This window comes from Helianthus annuus, chromosome 9, assembly GCF_002127325.2.
Source record: "Helianthus annuus cultivar XRQ/B chromosome 9, HanXRQr2.0-SUNRISE, whole genome shotgun sequence".
Lineage (NCBI taxonomy): Eukaryota > Viridiplantae > Streptophyta > Magnoliopsida > Asterales > Asteraceae > Helianthus > Helianthus annuus.
The window spans coordinates 156,903,112-156,921,840 of NC_035441.2; the positions used below are offsets into that span (position 1 = coordinate 156,903,112).

An 18,729-nucleotide genomic window follows, 5' to 3' on the forward strand; every position below is an offset into this window, starting at 1 on the left:
ACATACACTAGCTTATACATAAACATATATATTAGTTATGCCCCCACAGTGACTACCCTTCGGTTCATGATTAAGTTGTCCTATTGAACCTAGATCTTGGGATCTCCAGTCAGCTAGGTTAGGTTTCCCTCATGTCCCTTTTCCATGGGCTTTAGTCTCATTCCACAACTTGATCTCTTATCAACCCACTGGTTGTTCGATCCAAAATTATTTGTTGACTTTGCTAAGTCAACAACAATAATTTTCAGTTTAGATCAGTTATTCTAACGTGTTCTTGACTCACTAGTCACTTTTGCGTTTTAGTCGATTCATAAGACTTATAACTCGTGATCTCAACCTGGATCCAGTTATGTACCGTGTCTTTAGAATGATATGAAACTCAATTCATGGCTAGACACGTTTTCACCATGCCTTTGGTGTGTCATGACTAATGATGTGCGTGAAGTGTGTTATAATTTTGATGAGTATTTAAGCCCTTTTTACACTTTTAGCCAAGTTTTAAATTTATAAAACACGATATTCACTAACACTAAACACACATATGGGCAAGTGCACCCATCGTGGACGTAGTATAGTGTTGGTAAGATACCGAGGTCGTCCAAGGACACAAGAGCTTTTAATACCGATTTATCCTCAACGTCTAATAAAAAAAAATGTTAGAAAAATGTTTTAAACTAAGAAAAATAAAAACTAACTAAATGCTGAAAAATAAAATAAAATAAAAACAGATAGACAAGATGAATCACTTGGATCCGACACGTGTATTAGTATAACCTTTGATTATTTTCGCACTTTTGCACTTATTTAAGAGATTATCTTAGTTATTGTAGTAGGCCCCTCTTTTGAAGGCGACGTTACCCTCAACCCAGTAGTTTGAGTCAGCAAGGATACAATCCTAAAGGGTCGGATTATTGAAAGATAATGAATTAAGTTATTAATGCAAATTGTGGTAGGCCCCGCTTTTGGCGGTGACGTTACCCTCGGCTAAGTAGTCTGAGTCAGCAGGGATACAGTCCTAAATAGCCGGGTTATAGTATTAATAGTAGTTAACTTATGAGGGGGTCAAAGAGTTTGGATCCCCGCCATCCAATACCTATGGGCATTGAAGGAGATCCTACTAAATTTGACCCAGGTCCCAAGCAGGACCTCTAAACGCTGAACAAGGGCAAGACCCTTACCAAACCGTTCCCTTAACCCCCGACCAGGTAGCCAACATATCTCCATATAGACCGTGGAGATATGAATGGTGAAAATCTTTTATTTTATATAGACAGTAAAATAATGCCAAGACACCACGGACAAACGATAAGGAAAGATCACCTTCAACATAAGTAACTAGTTATTAAAGTCATTAATACAAAACCAAATAAAAAGTGCAAAAGATTAAAAATAAAAAGTATTATACTAAACACTTGTCTTCACCAAGTGATGTAAGAGACTTAGGCAAACATGGCCTTGATTGTCAAGAACTCTTACGATCAATCTTGGATCCCGAGACGACTCACACACTCTACGATGGACAATGGATGATGGTGGTGGATGATGGTGTTATGGTGGTGGTGGGTGGTGGATGAAGTGTGAGAGAGGTGGTGTGCCAAGGGATGAGAGAGAATGAAACCAAGCTCCTCTATTTATAGGCTGAACAGAAGGCTGGACACGGCCCCGTGTCCGCTGGACACGGCCCCGTGCCCGTCTAACATTCTCTCTCTTCATTAATTGTAATTGCGAATTACAATTAATGCGCCTGCTGTACTTTCACCACGCCCCCGTGCCCGCTGGACACGGCCCCGTGGTGGGCAATGGAAGCTTCTACTGGTTTGTCTTTTCTGCTGCTTCCTGGGCACGCCCCCGTGTTCGCTGGACACGGGGCGTGTTCAGACTCTGTTTCTTCTCCTTTGCCTTGGGAGGTGCCGTTGAGGGTCCGGGCAGTCCACTTTTGTTCCTTTTCTTGTATTTATGCTAGAATTAGTTGTCTTTTTGCTTCTTTTGTGATTTTGAGCTCATTTCATCCTGAAAATACAAAAGGAAGACAAAAACACTCTTTTTCCAACATTAGTACTTAAAAAGAGTTAGTTTTATGCCTTAATTGATGTGATTTATATGTTGCATTTTACACACATCAAATACCCCCACACTTGAACTTTTGCTTGTCCTCAAGCAAAACTCTCTAAATGTGGCTTACACTCCCAAATGGAATAGGTAGAAGAGAAGGTTTTTAGCTTGTCCTAGAGTGTCGGGAATCCAAGGTCTTTGTAAGTTTTATTTTTATTTATTTACAATCCTATTCGTTATGATTGATTTTGAACGTTTCATAAGATAAATTACTTATTTGGGCATAGCATGCCTTATTAAAATTCCATTTATATACAAGTTCACATACCTCACGGGGGATCACTCAACACTCGGCCGAAGGTGTATATTTTAGTGAATCACTCGAGAGCGGCACGGAACTTACACCTTCCATAGGCTTGCCAAGCAATCAATCCTCCTCCTTTTTAAATTTTTACCTTTGTAAATATCAAGAGGACTTTTGGGTGAAGGGTTAGGCTTGGGTTAAAGGTGGGTGGTTGGGTTAGCGGTTAGTAAAAAGGGCTAAAATCGTAAAAAGCGTCGGTTTTCGTAAAATACCTTGTTTTTAGTGACTTTTTATTTTGAAGTATTTCTCCAAACAAGCTTTTATATAGCTTTTGTTTGTTTTTGACTTCACCATATAAATTTTTTTTTATCACATAAAAAGGCGAGTTTACGAAAAACCGAGCTTGTTACTAAAATAAAGGGTGAAAAATAAAAAGGTTTTTGGTGGGTAAAAAGGGTTTTTGGGGTAATGAAATGAAAGGTTTAGGCTCAAAGGGGCTATCTATGGGGATTTTGGGTAGGTGATAAAAAAAATAAAAAATAATGGTTTTGAAAGAAAATGGTTAGTCCTAATGCCTCCATCATTTACTTACTTGGGTTTAAGTTGGTAAGGACCGGGAATGTATCGTCGTGGCAAGTTCTAGATTTGTAAGAACCAAGCGGCTATTCACACAAGAAACGAAAAATGAGCATTTAATCTAAAGATGTGTATATTTTTATGCTCAATAAAGGCTCAAAACTCACTTTTGTGGAAATGGGTTTTTATGTGATCAAGTATATATAATCGAATTTTTAACTAAGCTTGTCATGCCGTTTCATAATTTTCTTGTGTTGGTTCTTTTTATCATGACGATATCGGTTGTAAACTTGTAAAAATATAACCTTTTTTGAACTTGTTATTCCCAACTTAAACTAAGACAAGTAAATAATAAAAAAAAATGAAAAAGTTTTTTTTTTTGAAAAAATTTGGGATGTTTAGCGGTTCCAATAGAGTTTTGTGTAAGGCTTGTGTTTAGGATTTGCAAAATTCAAGGTTTTAACATCCCCCCACACTTAAATTACACATTGTCCTTAATGTGTCCAAAAATAAAGTTTTTGGTTGATTAGAATGTGTAAAAGTGGGTTTAAAAGCAAAGTTTTGTGTTACTGGCATCCTGGACACGGCCCCGTGTTGACCGGGCACGGCCCCGTGGTCAAGTGCCAGTAACAAAAATTAGAGAATAGAAACAGAAGCCTGGACACGGGGGCGTGTCCGCTGAACACGGCCCGTGTCCAGTTACCTGAACTGGGTGATTTTCTGCAGGGGGCTCAGCACGGGGCCGTGTTGGTTGGGCACGGCCCGTGTTGAGCCTTCTGTGATGGAGATTTTTGTCGGGTTGCTCTGTTCTTCTTGCATGGTTTCATTTTTCTCGTTCCCTTTTTCATCAATTACCACCATGAGTGTGTTTTATTTGTTAAAACAACCATCAATCTTAAAAACCGTCATAACATTGCAAATCATAGAGAGACATTACATAAGGATAAAGATAAAAGTACATAAATATTAAACTTATGGAGTTCTAGCCCTATGTTTTATTTTAATTTAGCAAAATTTCCAAGAAGCTACTAATCTTGGTTAGGTAAGGCTTTTAGAACTCCTTCTTCCGGGCGTGGTTCTCCTCATATGTCGGCAAGCCACTCCTCTACCTCCCTTGGAAGGAGAAAAGAGGGCTCGTTCGCATTAGTTTGAGGAGTTTCAACTTCCGTTGGAACTTCTTGTGGGTTTTCCATGGGAGGTTCTGCGGGAAAGTCTCCCCACCCGGTAGGGTTGTTAACCCCGAGTGCCAAGTTCCAGTCTTGTTGTGGAAGGACTGGTTCCACAGGAGGTGCTACCAAAATGTTTAACCTTTGGTGCAAAAGGTTAATCTCTTGGAAGCTGCTTTCAAGTCCCATTGTAAGATCGTTAATACGGTCAATGAGGACCTCCTCTACTGACGTCATTTCGTCGAGAGCTTCCCTTAGTGCTATCACGTAGTGCACAAGTGTAGCTTCAACGGAGGGCCTCCTTCCCCTTCGGCTGTTTGAGGAATGAACGGATGATGTTTCGCTGTTTTCACTCGCCATTCTACGAAAAATAAACCAAAAGCAGTTTATATGACGAAACAGTTTCTGGACACGGCCCCGTGCTCATTGAGCACGGCCCCGTGTTCATCTTTCTGCAGAATTTTGGAGCAAGGAATCTTGGGTTTTTAAGTTATTTCCTGGGTTTATGTAAACTTTTTGACAGTAAATAACTTTAAACAATGTTACACAACATGTTTTTACCAAGATTTCATGATCAAAACTCATTGTTTCCTACCACAAAAGTTGAAAAATTCAAACTTTTCATGGTAGCTTTTGAAGAAAGATGAAGAAGAAGGAAATGTCTAGAAGAGGAAAGGACAAGATGGGTTGTTGGAAACTTCTTTTAGACTTACCTAGGATTGTTTGAGAGAAGATTCCTTCAAATCTCTGTCCCAAGTTGGTCCAAATGTGCAGGATTTTTGGCTGCATTTATAGAAAACGACAGCCTTCTGGACACGGCCCCGTGTCCGCTGGACACGGCCCCGTGTGCAGATGAAATTCTGACACAGTTTGTCCATATTCTGACGTTCTGATCAGAAGGGAATCTTTTGGTGGACACGGGGGCGTGTTGGCCGGACACGGCCCCGTGTCGGAAAGCTGTTTTATGAAGTTTTGTCTCTACTAAGGAGTTAATTTATATCGGGTGGCTCTTGACTTGTTGGAACAACCCCAAAGTGCCTAATATACCTTAATTGTCCTATACTAAGGCGAGAACGCAAGAGGTTGTCGGTGAGGGTAATTCCTATTTTCATTCTAGGTGGACAAGTCCAACCCTTTCCCGGGCTCTCGTTAAAGAAGGTGTATGCCGAATCGCTCAGGTCTATGTATGCACCGAACGAAGTCGATGGGGAGTCCTTCACGGCACAATCGGCACAGGGACGACTATCGTCCACGTCTTTTCTAGGTAAGAAGGTATTTTCGGGAGCAACGAGGTTGTCGGAATGCGGTTCCAACATTTCCTCATGGTCATCGTCTTGGGATGGATCTAAAAAATCCTTCCTAAGTTCTTTTGACCAATTGAGAAGTAGTTCTTCTAGTTGAAATAACTCGTCAAGGAGCATTTCTCCTAGAATATCTGGCTGGGCGCATTCAAGGGAGAAATAGTGCTTATTTTTACTTTCGCCCCTCTTAAGGTTACAGGGTATCGGTGGGTCTATATAGTGGGGCCTATAAGTGAGAAAAAAACATTTTAATTCCTCATGTTCGCCTCCACATATTCGACACCACAAACCATAAGAGTGCCGAAAGTAAAAAGAATTACTATCACTCATGTTTGTGTCAGAAATTACCAACCGCCGGGATCTAACGGTTCTGTTTTCAGCAACTGAATCTTGGGCACGGGGGCGTGTTGAGTGGACACGGCCCCGTGTTCAGCCTACTGTCTGACTTAAAACAGGATTGCCAGTTCCAATGATTGAGCACGGGGCGTGTTCAGCAGGCACGGCCCCGTGTTGAGCTCTGCAGAAGCGGAAAAACTTAGAAAAATTCTAAAAAAAATTAAAGAAAAATAAAAATATGATTAGGCCGTTGATTCCTAACTTTCTTAAAATCCTTGTGTCCCCGGCAGCGGCGCCAAAAACTTGATGTGCGTGAAGTGTGTTATAATTTTGATGAGTATTTAAGCTCTTTTTACACTTTTAGCCAAGTTTTAAATTTATAAAACACGATATTCACTAACACTAAACACACATATGGGCAAGTGCACCCATCGTGGACGTAGTATAGTGTTGGTAAGATACCGAGGTCGTCCAAGGACACAAGAGCTTTTAATACCGGTTTATCCTCAACGTCTAATAAAAAAAAGGTTAGAAAAATGTTTTAAACTAAGAAAAATAAAAACTAACTAAATTGCTGAAAAATAAAATAAAATAAAAACAGATAGACAAGATGAATCACTTGGATCCGACACGTGTATTAGTATAACCTTTGATTATTTTCGCACTTTTGCACTTATTTAAGAGATTATCTTAGTTATTGTAGTAGGCCCCTCTTTTGAAGGCGACGTTACCCTCAACCCAGTAGTTTGAGTCAGCAAGGATACAATCCTAAAGGGTCGGATTATTGAAAGATAATGAATTAAGTTATTAATGCAAATTGTGGTAGGCCCCGCTTTTGGCGGTGACGTTACCCTCGGCTAAGTAGTCTGAGTCAGCAGGGATACAGTCCTAAATAGCCGGTTATAGTATTAATAGTAGTTAACTTATGAGGGGGTCAAAGAGTTTGGATCCCCGCCATCCAATACCTATGGGCATTGAAGGAGATCCTACTAAATTTGACCCAGGTCCCAAGCAGGACCTCTAAACGCTGAACAAGGGCAAGACCCTTACCAAACCGTTCCCTTAACCCCCGACCAGGTAGCCAACATATCTCCATATAGACCGTGGAGATATGAATGGTGAAAATCTTTTATTTTATATAGACAGTAAAATAATGCCAAGACACCACGGACAAACGATAAGGAAAGATCACCTTCAACATAAGTAACTAGTTATTAAAGTCATTAATACAAAACCAAATAAAAAGTGCAAAAGATTAAAAATAAAAAGTATTATACTAAACACTTGTCTTCACCAAGTGATGTAAGAGACTTAGGCAAACATGGCCTTGATTGTCAAGAACTCTTACGATCAATCTTGGATCCCGAGACGACTCACACACTCTACGATGGACAATGGATGATGGTGGTGGATGATGGTGTTATGGTGGTGGTGGCTGGTGGATGAAGTGTGAGAGAGGTGGTGTGCCAAGGGATGAGAGAGAATGAAACCAAGCTCCTCTATTTATAGGCTGAACAGAAGGCTGGACACGGCCCCGTGTCCGCTGGACACGGCCCCGTGCCCGTCTGACATTCTCTCTCTTCATTAATTGTAATTGCGAATTACAATTAATGCGCCTGCTGTACTTTCACCACGCCCCCGTGCCCGCTGGACACGGCCCCGTTGTGGGCAATGGAAGCTTCTACTGGTTTGTCTTTTCTGCTGCTTCCTGGGCACGCCCCCGTGTTCGCTGGACACGGGGCGTGTTCAGACTCTGTTTCTTCTCCTTTGCCTTGGGAGGTGCCGTTGAGGGTCCGGGCAGTCCACTTTTGTTCCTTTTCTTGTATTTATGCTAGAATTAGTTGTCTTTTTGCTTCTTTTGTGATTTTGAGCTCATTTCATCCTGAAAATACAAAAGGAAGACAAAAACACTCTTTTTCCAACATTAGTACTTAAAAAGGGTTAGTTTTATGCCTTAATTGATGTGATTTATATGTTGCATTTTACACACATCAACTAACATCTTACTGGATTTTGAATCTAACAAATTGGCATTCGAGTCCAATCTACTCGATTGACTCCATATAACCATTGTGTACTCCATTTGGTCATGCGTTTGCAATATATGCAAGTCACCCCCACATTTAAGTGTAGTTGGATAGCATCCAAATGGGGCGATGAAAGGTTCTCCCTTTCATTTCGAGTTTGAGAAAACTTCTCAACTCCCATTTCCACATTCAAATGCAAGTCACCCCCACATTTAAGTGTAATTTGGACAGCATCCAAATGGGGTGATGAAATGTTCCCCCTTTCATTTCGAGTTTGAGAAAACTTCTCAACTACCATTTCTTCATACCCTAAAGGGTTTGTTTCTTAAATGGTTCCTCCCCCCACATTGCTTGCATTTTAATTAACTATCCTTTAGGACTAAAATGAAGTTATCTTTATAGTTTTCTTTTAGCACAAAATTCGTTCTTGTGTCATCACATATTTTGAATGTTTAAAGTTAATTTAATCTCCGTTGAGCATATAAATTAACAAGTATTAGTATAGCATGCTTTAGACCATAATACTCTAGCATGTGAACAGAAGATGCATCATTCTGATTCTTCACAGCCTTAAGAGATAACGCACTATCTCTTCCAAACATTCTTTTCTTAGTTTAGACACAATAATGGAATTTTATTTCACCATTCCAAAACCATCGGTTTTATGAAGGCCTCAAATCCATAGTTAACTCCATCCATTAGGATCATAACTCGTTTGCCTTTTTATCTCCAAAAGGCTTCACCATTGACTTCCTAAAGACTTAAACATAAGTCTTAATCCAAGTCACTTTGATGAAAAATCTTTGTATAAAATCACTTGAGTCTTGAGATATAGCCAATTAGATTGACTCTCAACAACAAAGCATTCATGTATGCCTATAGTGATATATACATTTACGTTGTTGTTTCATTAATACCATGTATTGGGATACTCTCCCAAATTGAGGACCAAGCCTCCACATAGTTTAAACAACATTGATGGTGGTAGAAACATCTACATTGGCTACCCAATCACATAATTTTTATTTTTATTTTTTAAGGACAATATCACGCAATTGCGATGTATAAGTCCACATGACGTAAACAACATACACAAGCTGTTATACTATCGTATAGAGTTGTACCACTATGTAATTCGATCAAAATAGTTATTTTGTGAATGATTGATTTATACAAGGCAAACAAGACAAATATTATAACGTATCCTGTTTAAAAGTTAAAACTTTCTACCTTGTCAACGTAATATATATCTATAATCTATAAATTATAATAAATCAAAACCATCTTAGGCCACATGGCGTTCTCTTAAACATCTAATTGTCACGTGACAATGTATTGTGAGACATCGGCTGAATTTGAGCAGGAAACGAAAACAAGGGTGTTCAACACTTTTTCTCTCCCCTGCTATTCAATCTCGAATCATTTATTCTCTCATTCAAATTCGAGTTTCCTAAATTACTAATCCGTTTCCTTTCAATCTTTTTTTTTCTTTTAAACCTTAAATCCAATTACATGTTTGTTAACATTTAAAAATATTTGTTAACATTCAAATTTCAAATTCCGTTAATTTTATCTACATTTATTATTTTCTAAAAATTGTGAGTGAATTTTGTTAATATAGTAAATGTATTTTTTGTAGATAGTTTTGTTATTTAAGGTATAAAAAAGTTCTTTCTTGGATTTAAAAAATAATAATTCAGCGTAACTATATTATTTTGTTTTATGTAAGTCTATTATTGTTTTATTTCACTTAAATTAATATATGTCATTTGTTATATATAAAAAATAATAAAAACATAAATAAACTATTCTGAGTCCTAGCTTCTTAAGGTAGGGTAGATCTTTCACAAAATCAAACCGAAGCCGGAAATGTATGCCTTTATCATGCATCTTCGTAAGGACGTTTTCGTCAAAAACTAATTCGACGGGCACATCTTTTATGTGGACATGTGATATTGCATGACCATGGTCGTCATCCTTCAAGATCATGGAATGTAATTTCAATTATAAGAAGCATTTTGTTATACAACCCGTGTAATACACGAAAACTTAAACTAGTTCTAACCAACGACCCGACCCGTTAACTTTTTAACAAAATCAGAATAATTAGATCCAATCATCCAAATGATCCACCCATCTAAAAACCCAATTTAAAATCAGTTTATCAATACGACGCCGCTTAATCCCAACAGGAGCCAAAAAGTAGCCGTTACAAAAAAGCGTCAATATATCTCAAACGTTCACCATTTCTTCCACTCAGCCGCCACGTCAATGATCATCCGTTGAAAAACGAATCTCACAAACCCCCATTTTATCTCTCTACAACAACCGTTTCCCATTTTCCGGCAACACTTTCCGGCGATACTCTGATGGAATCCAAAGTTGAAACAGCGTCAGTAACACCCTCGAAGCTGAAACAAACCGGCAAATCTAAACTGCCGGAGAATGTAAACCCTAACGTTACAAGCCCTAATTTGAAAGCTTCGAAATCTCCGGCGGTTAAATCGGCAATTAAAAGCCAGAGATCTGAGAAGATCTGTTCGCCTTCTCCGAAGAAGAAGATCCGTGAGCGGAAGTTTGTGGTGGCCAAGAAGAACGCGAAGAGAGAGAATAATAAAACCCTAGGTTCAGTCAATTGCAAGTGTAAGGCTGGCGTGGATTCTAGTAGGTGTTTGTGTGTTGCTTATGAGACGCTTAGGGCTTCACAGGAGGGATTTTTTAAGAGTCAGATTGAAGCCGCTGTGAAAGAAGAGGAAGAGAAGCAGATTGAGAGTGGAAACCCTAATTTACCGGTGTCGAGTGAGGCGAAATCGGAAGAAGATGGAGTGGTTGAGACGTCTGGTGAGAAGAGAAGACGGGAGAAGTTGTTGGATTCAGGAACTGGATCTGGAAGAGTGATGAGTTTGATCAAGGCGTTTGAGAATAAACTTACATTACCCAAGGTGGATGATGATGATGATGATGATGATGTTGAGAAGGAGAAAGAGGAGGAGCGTGTTGAAGATTGGAAGAAATGTGATTCGAAATGGGAGTTTTCATCATCTTCGTTCTGTTCGCCTGATCTTTTACTCACTGCAGAGAATTTAGGGTTGAATTCGCGTGTTTCGTCTTCGTTGGATAGCAAGCGTGGGAGGTTTGTTATTAAGTTAATTGAAATGAATGCCTTTAAATTTATGTTGAATTTGCTTAATTTTGATTTCTGTATTGTTTGTTTAATTGGATGTTATAGCATTTCGAACAGGACATCAAATGGCGGGAGGCGAAGCAGACGGAATGTAAGTCATTGTTTATCAAAGTTTCTCTAGAATTGAGATTGTTTCTTTTGGTAACTGGATTCTAACTTTTTTTTTTGCAGAGCTCTGAATCAGCTTCAACTTTAGGTGGAAGCAGATGGAAAAGGAGGACAAATAGGGCTACTTCCCAGCAACCGTTCATGCTCAGAACAGAGGTTAGCGTTTACAGTCGCCTATGACTTTGCCCAATGTTCGTTTTTGTGATTCGTAAATGTTGCTATTTTAGACTGCGGGGTATGGGGCGGGGGTTTGGGCGTGGGTGGGCTGAAAACGCCCAAGCCACCACCCCGGGTGGGCATGGGTTTGGGCGTGGCCCCTTTTTCGTGGGTTTGAAGCCGGGCGTGGGGCGGTCTGGCCAAGCTGACATGGCGGGCTCTAATTGGACAAACCAAAGAAGCCGTTGGGCTAGCCGTTGATTTAACTATCAATGGCTCAGATCTAGCGAAGCCCACCAAACCCACGCCCCCAACCCCCGCCCCACCATACCCTGTTTAAATGTGGGTCGCCCCATGTCTGCCACCCCAAGCCACGTGTCAACAAATGCCCCAACCCAAGCCCAACCCCCGCCCCACCATACCCCGCAGTCTTAGTTTGGAGGATGGAATATGCACTCAAGTTCTGTTCAACTGCTTTTTGTGACATATATTTCCGTAATTGTTGAAAATCATTCATTATTGCATACTGTATTATCTTTTGGCATCTTGACAAGAACAATGGCTAGGTAGTAATGAACCAAATCTGACGCTTAAAAAAATCAATAATTCCATCAAGAATCTGCGGGAATTCTAAAGCTTCTGGCTTCTGATGCTAAAACAGACAGTGATGACATTGTTGTTCAGCTTATTTCTTAAACATATTCCATAATTGTTGAAAATTATATTATTTGCATATATGTAGCCTAGTTTTTGGTTAAGGGTGGAATTAGCATATGATTGTCTTTAGGTAACATGTGCATTGGTTGTTTTATGATGCTATAAATGTTTATGTAGTATATGCTCACTCCTGTACTTGTAGCTATTTGGTAGTTTTATTTCACTATGGTACCCGTCTTTTCTGCTTGTATCACGTCTGTTTGTTCGTATGCTTTTGTTTTTGAGCCGGGGGTCTTTCTGGAAGCAGCCTCTCTACCCCCAAGGGATAGAGGTAAGGTTTGCCTACATCTCACCCTCCTCTGACCCTACCACTGGCTCTGCTATTGGTGGGATATACTAGGTACGGTTGTTGTTGTTCTTATCTTTCGGCATCTTGACATGAACAAAAAATAGTTAGTAATGAAAAGCCAAGTCTGATAGTTACAAAAAATTATCAATTCCATAAAAAATCTATAGGAATTCTAAGTTTCTGGCTTCTGATGCTAAAACAGACAGTGATGACATTGTTGTTCAATTAATTTCTTAAACATATTCCATAATTGTTGAAAATTATTTATATTTGCACACGCCATCTTTCGGCAGCTTGACACAAACATAAATTAGTTAGTAAATTAAAAACCAAATCTGATGGTTACAAAAAAATCAACAATTCCATCAAGAATCTATAGGAATTTCTGGCTTCTGATGCTAAAACAGACAGTCATGACATTGTTGTTCAATTGAATTTTTAACATAGTCTTACATAATATAATATTCCTCCCTCCTGCAAAACTCTACATTTCCTTTTCGTATAGTAAATTGATAAGCTTTCTAACTCTGGTTAAATATTTATCCACCATCGTTCTTATTAATCCTTAGTTTTGCCTCCATTAAAAAAACATACTAATGTAGCAACTCATAACTATAATGCAAGGTTTACAATCATAGTGTTATGTTCTAGATGTATTACCAAGAGTTCATACTGCTGTTATTAACTAATAACAACACTTTATTCTCTCTGCAGCAAAGAGGAAGGTCAAAGCAAGAAGAATTCATGAAAAAGGTCCAGGAGATGATGATCGAGCAAGAAAAGCAAAGGATCCCCATTGCCCAAGGCCTCCCATGGACAACCGATGAACCAGAGGTGAGCAACTCTTCAACAACCATTCAAATCATAGGGTTTTCTTTTATCTCACTTGTTTGAGCAATTTCAGTGCTTGGTGAAACCGCCTGTTAAAGAGAGTACAAAACCCGTTAATTTGGTGTTGCACAGTGATGTGAGAGCTGTGGAACGAGCCGAGTTCGACCATCAGGTAAGGTTCCACTTGATTAAGTTCAAAACCTTGCTAGTTTTGGATAATTTACTGTTTTATTTTTTAACGCCAGGTACTGGAAAAGCTATCGTATATTGAACAATACAGATTGGAAAGAGAGAGATTACAGAAGGTAAGCAACCATTTTTGGATAATTATCCATACTGTGTTATTCATTCTACGCGTCTTTGCTTTTGTTGTAGATGGAAGAAGAGGAGGAATTAAGGAGGTTAAGGAAGGAGCTTGTACCAAAGGCTCAACCAATGCCGTACTTTGACAGACCATTCATTCCACGAAGGTAAGAAAAAAACATATTAAGAAACATATTTGTTAAAGGAAGATGGAACTTACAGTTGTTTTATTATGCGGTGTAATAAATACGTGTTTGTCCCAGGTCAGAGAAGCAACCTACGATACCAAAGGAACCAAAGTTTCACAACCACCCTCAGCATAAGAAGGTCAAGTGCTGTGGCAGCATCTCATCTTGGAGTGACATGTGTGCTCAATCCCAGTGACATTGTTGGGGACTGCTACTAGTGAGCAAAGGAAATATGATCCACTTTTCTTTTGGTCCGAAAGAATATTCTTTTCTATTGAATTTGTGTAAATGATGCAACTGAAACTGGCTGCAGTTTTGGGTGAACAATGTTTGATTTGTTACACAGGTAATCGCCCGTGTCATTCTCTTAATGAATTACCTTTTGAGATGTCATCTGGGTTCCAGCTTTTTTCATGCTTTTACGTTCTTTAAACACCCGCCTATATTGATAACATCTGGTGGTAAAAGTCAACTTATAGAAAAATTAGCGCGAGTTGCAGTTTAGAAATAGCGTTTTGACATAACAATGGAAAAAGTGACACCGTGTGTCGAGTTCTGCATCAATATGGCCATAAATTTATTCATTATATCTTTGCTGCAAGCCCATGATCAGAAGAAGGCGATACAGCGATGTGGATTGCTGCAACCCCATGATCAGAAGCAGACGTTACAGCGATGCGGATTGCTGAACTCACATCATTATATCTTTAAGTGTTTAGGATTGAAACTCTTGATGGTATGGCTTAGGTATGTGATTAGTCGGCTAAACATGTGCTTATTTGACTTTTAGTTAACTAACCGACTAAATGAAATACTCGCACACATCACAAGTCATCTTTGCAATACTGAGGTGTGCTCCATGACCAAAATGTTGGGATTTTAAATCATGCAATACGTGGCCACCACCCTAGAAACATGTGCTCGCTTTGACTTTTAACTGACTAACCGACTATCTGAAATACTCCTACACATCACAAGTCATCTCTGGAATACCGAGTGGTATGGTGGTATGGCCCCTCCTTTTGTGGTCATCAGCACCACTATACATGTTTCCTCCATTTGGATTCAAAGTTCCAAATACTTCAAAGGGAGATGTCATTCTTGTTTTAGATCAACTACAAACAGATTTGTGCATATTTTTGAAGACTGAAAGCAGGAACATGGAGTGTTGATTACAACTTTAGGTAATAAACTCAAACCAAAACTTGTCCATGTATCATGTTCCAAGTTATATGACCTTGACCTTGAAGTAATTAGGAACTTTAATGAAGTTGTGGTGATTGGAATATGTTACAATCAATAGAACTATAGGCCATATGGTCCATGACTTTATACGGGTCATTGCTAAAAGCTATACGGGCTATGGTTTTGTAACATAGGCCATGTATGAGCCTCGACAGAAAACATCTTTTAAATTTCATCATATGGGCTTGGCTAAGGACAAGGAACTGGGCTTGTAGTTGTGGGCTAAGTGGATGTGTTGCTGAGGATTCAGGATTGTAGCAGTTGCGGTTCAACCTTAATGGCCAATGGCCTCTAAAGTATGTTTCTCTCTTTACCATGGTTGCAAAATCGATAGGCACCCTAGTTGGTCGAGCGGGGAGTTGAGAGTACTCGGTCCAGACGGAGAGTATCCGGGGAGTACTCGGACATGCTAAATTATAAAGAAATTGGTTTTCGGAAATTAAATATATGTCAAAAAAAACATAAATTTACTAATAATTATAACAAAATACGTGAAAATGATATTCATTCTTTAATATGATAAGCATAGAAATTATGTTTTATTTTTTTAAAGTCAAACTCGGCCTAAGTTGACCAACTAGATCCGATTCTTACCGAAATTGACCACGTTTGATCGATTCCGGATAATTAGGCGGTGTTGAAGAAAGTCGCCTCGGCAACCTACCTTGGAGCGATTACTAGGAGAGTACTCGGACTTGGAAACCTTGTTTTACAATCATGCTCTTTACAGGAATGGCGATTAGGGTTTTGATTACTCAGATTCACGTTCACCTTTATAATCTTTTGTGAGATAATTAATATTCCAACGTGTATGTTATGAGATGTTTCAGTTTAAGTGTTCTTTATTTATTTATTAATTTTTGTACAGAGAAATAGTCAATAATGATAAGTACTTGTATGTGTTTTTCTCTCAAAATCAACACGGTTACCCTCCGCCTAACACCGACCACAAGCCCCTAGAATTAAGCACCGTCGTGGAAATGCACAGGTAGTGCTTCTTGAGTGGCCAACACTTAAATTGTAAATAACTTATATTCAAATTGTCAACTCTAAAACAAATTTCTGTATTAGCAATGAAGATTATTTCAAAATATCTTCTATGAAGTATTTTGTTTCCATCCACAGAATCAGAAATGAAGTTACAATATTACCCCTGGCGGTGTTTTTCCGCCAAATGTGTGTGGTTTGACGCGTTGATCTCTCCACGTCAGTCAATGGTATGCCACCAACCGCTTGTGTTTGGTCAAATTGCAATTTCCACTCAACTATTAGACTAAAGGGTATGGGGGCCGGCTGGGTCCGGCTAGGACCGGCGCCGGTCCCCCACACCGCCCCCTTGGGCTCGGCTCGGCACAACCGGCACCCCACAGCCGGGGTAGCCGGTCCTCCTTTCTCCTCTTGCCTCTCACATATACCTATACATACATACATATATATACATAAAGGGGTTCATCCCCCACCCCCCTAGGTCCATCCCCTCCAAGCCACTCCTACGTGGCGCCGACGTGGCGGCCCATCCTCTTGAGGATCGGGCTCTCCATACCCTCTAGTCTTAACTATTGGCCCAACTTTAGGGTATGATGGGATGGGGGTTTGAGGCATAGGTTGACACGTGACTTGGGTGAGCTTCGCTGGGATGCCCCACATTGAAGACGGTATGGTGGGGCGGGGAACTGCTGTTTATTTTTAAAACAAAAAATTTAAATTTTTTAATAATGTTTTTTAAATAAAGAAAATTACATAAAAAAATTTCTAGTGCTTGTAATATTTTTTCTTTATATCTTCTCTCGTCTCCAACATTAGTTCCAACTCTTCACCTGATAAGTGATCGATGGGCTGGCTAGAAATTTCATATCAACTCGTCTTTGTTTCAGGGCATCCTGAGCTTCTTTGTTCTTCCGAATTTCGGCCCTTTGTTGTTGGAATACGTTGAATGTATCTAACTTGCTTGCAATGTCATCCAACTGATCGCTGTATCCTCCCCTACACGTGCCCGAACTCCCAACTGAAGGCGATGCCGTACCCGATCTTGATTTTTTGAGTGCGCCTTTTTGCGGCATCTCTTCCGTATTCAGGCCGGTTTGGCGAATCATCCAGAAAGTCCTCCAACTCTTGATCTCGTGCATCCGATTGGGCTTGGGACGAGGGTGTCCTTGACCTTTTGGAAGACGTGTTAGTTTCGCTACCACTAAGGATATTCGCCCACTTAGGATGAAACTTACAAATGTCCCAACAATGAATGAAATGGAAGTCGCTCCCCACATTCGTTTTGTATGTAACCAATGCATTTGTCACAAAGTCGGCTTCGGTTTCACCACTTTTTGGGTTTTGCTTTGCCTTATGTAAAAAACCACTAAATTTGGTGAGTTGCCCGCTTATCTCGGTCCACTTCGAGGATAAGCTATCATTTTCACGATAAAGCTCCCTTTCCATTTTTTCATGGAATGCTTATCGCTTCCCACAAATGGTTTCTATGTTGAGAATTTCCTATTTTAATCAAAACAAAATTTAATATATTACAAAAGTTATATATAAAAAACATAAATATTAAAATAAGGGCTATAAAATATTTAAAAATACCTAAAGTTGGATGTTGAGATTGTTGAAGCCAAGCCTTCGTCAATGCAACTTCTTCATTAACGACCCATCTTTGTTGTTTTCGTTTGGCGCTTTCAAGTGCTTTCTCGGTCTCGGTTTTTTTCTTGTGACTTCTCTTCTTGATGGGTTTGGATGCGGAAGGACCATCGATGGGGGTTGAGTTTCGGGGACGGTTTCGGTTTGGAAAAAGTTGATGGACGTTTGTGAAAGGTTGATGGGCGTTTGTGGAAACGGGCTAGGTATAGAATCGTCGGTGTGAGGGAAGTTAGTATACACACGATTCGAGAGAAAGGATGCGTAACCCGCCATATGGAGCATAGTGGAGTGTATTACAAAGGGAGCAATTGGGTGGTGGGCTAGGATTTTCTTGTAATGCCACGGGTTGTTCGGGTCAAAAACACGATTATGAGGATTCGTTTTTCGTATTGTGATTGAATGAGTATTTTGTTTTTAAAAAAAGGTAGAGATGAATATAGAAGAGGTGGAGTAGTTGTGGTAAAAAGATAAATAGAAATATGAGTTTTTATAGTGAAAAAATTCAATTTTTTTTACACATAGCCGTTGGCCAACGGCTAGCCCAACGGCTAGTTATCTTGGCCAATCAGATCCCGTCATGTCACCTTGATAGCCTCGTCCAACGCCCGGCCTTAAACTCCCGCCCAAGGGGCCACGTCCAAACCCAAGTCCACCCGGGGTGGTGACTTGGGCGTTTCTCTCCAACCCACGCCCCAACCCCGCCCCATACCCCATAGTCTTAGGAGACAAACTTTCTTCTAATTACACATCTGCCCCTATTGTACTATGTAAATGTTTTACATATAACAAAAGTTTATATTAATTTGTTGTATCTAATGAACTATAGATTATTATTTCGTAAACCAATTTTACATTGTTCTATATAACATTTAGAGTATTTGTTGGTGCATCCGTCTGTCGTCTTCGTCTTGTATCAAGTCTTGTATTGTACTAGTTAGATCAGAGCACGAAAAACGAGATAGTGAAATTACAAGCTTCTTATTCCGCTTGAGTTGTTTTTGCTGATTTTGCTTGAATGTTATTGTTGTAATTCCGCTTGAACTGAACATATACATGTTCAAGCGGAAACAGGAGCCTATAAATAGGTCCTCCCAAGCGAAATCAATGAGTTAGTCTTCCGGTTTGCAACGAAGTGCTGCCGAAGTGTCGAATTGGTGTAAAAGTCATTCAATCTATACAATCGACAATTTAAAATGTATTCCTTGCTGAATTGAACTAAGTTTCTTAGTTTCCGCCTCTGAAACTGAGATAAACTCTTCTGATCGACTCGTTCGGGTCCGAAAACGATTCTACAGTATTGCTTACGAACAGT

The 18,729-nt window shown here is 39.6% G+C and overlaps 1 protein-coding gene across 1 annotated transcript; it reads left to right on the forward strand.

Moving 5' to 3' along the window:
• Positions 1-9,988: 9,988 nt before the first annotated feature.
• LOC110921241 lies at positions 9,989-13,931 on the forward strand. The gene is made up of 8 exons (XM_022165529.2): positions 9,989-10,895; positions 10,992-11,037; positions 11,118-11,210; positions 12,931-13,050; positions 13,121-13,219; positions 13,293-13,352; positions 13,423-13,517; positions 13,614-13,931. Exons 1-8 carry the CDS (start codon positions 10,132-10,134, stop codon positions 13,732-13,734), a joined length of 1,398 nt encoding a protein of 465 aa, XP_022021221.1. The 5' UTR covers positions 9,989-10,131; the 3' UTR covers positions 13,735-13,931.
• Positions 13,932-18,729: the final 4,798 nt, after the last annotated feature.

Bases quoted from the DNA above. Each gene is read 5' to 3' on its own strand.
- LOC110921241 (XM_022165529.2), top strand. From the start codon at position 10,132: ATGGAATCCAAAGTTGAAACAGCGTCAGTAACACCCTCGAAGCTGAAA. The intron at 11,211-12,930 runs GTTAGCGTTTAC...TTCTCTCTGCAG, and splicing joins CGTTCATGCTCAGAACAGAG to CAAAGAGGAAGGTCAAAGCA. The intron at 13,220-13,292 runs GTAAGGTTCCAC...TTTTAACGCCAG, and splicing joins GAGCCGAGTTCGACCATCAG to GTACTGGAAAAGCTATCGTA.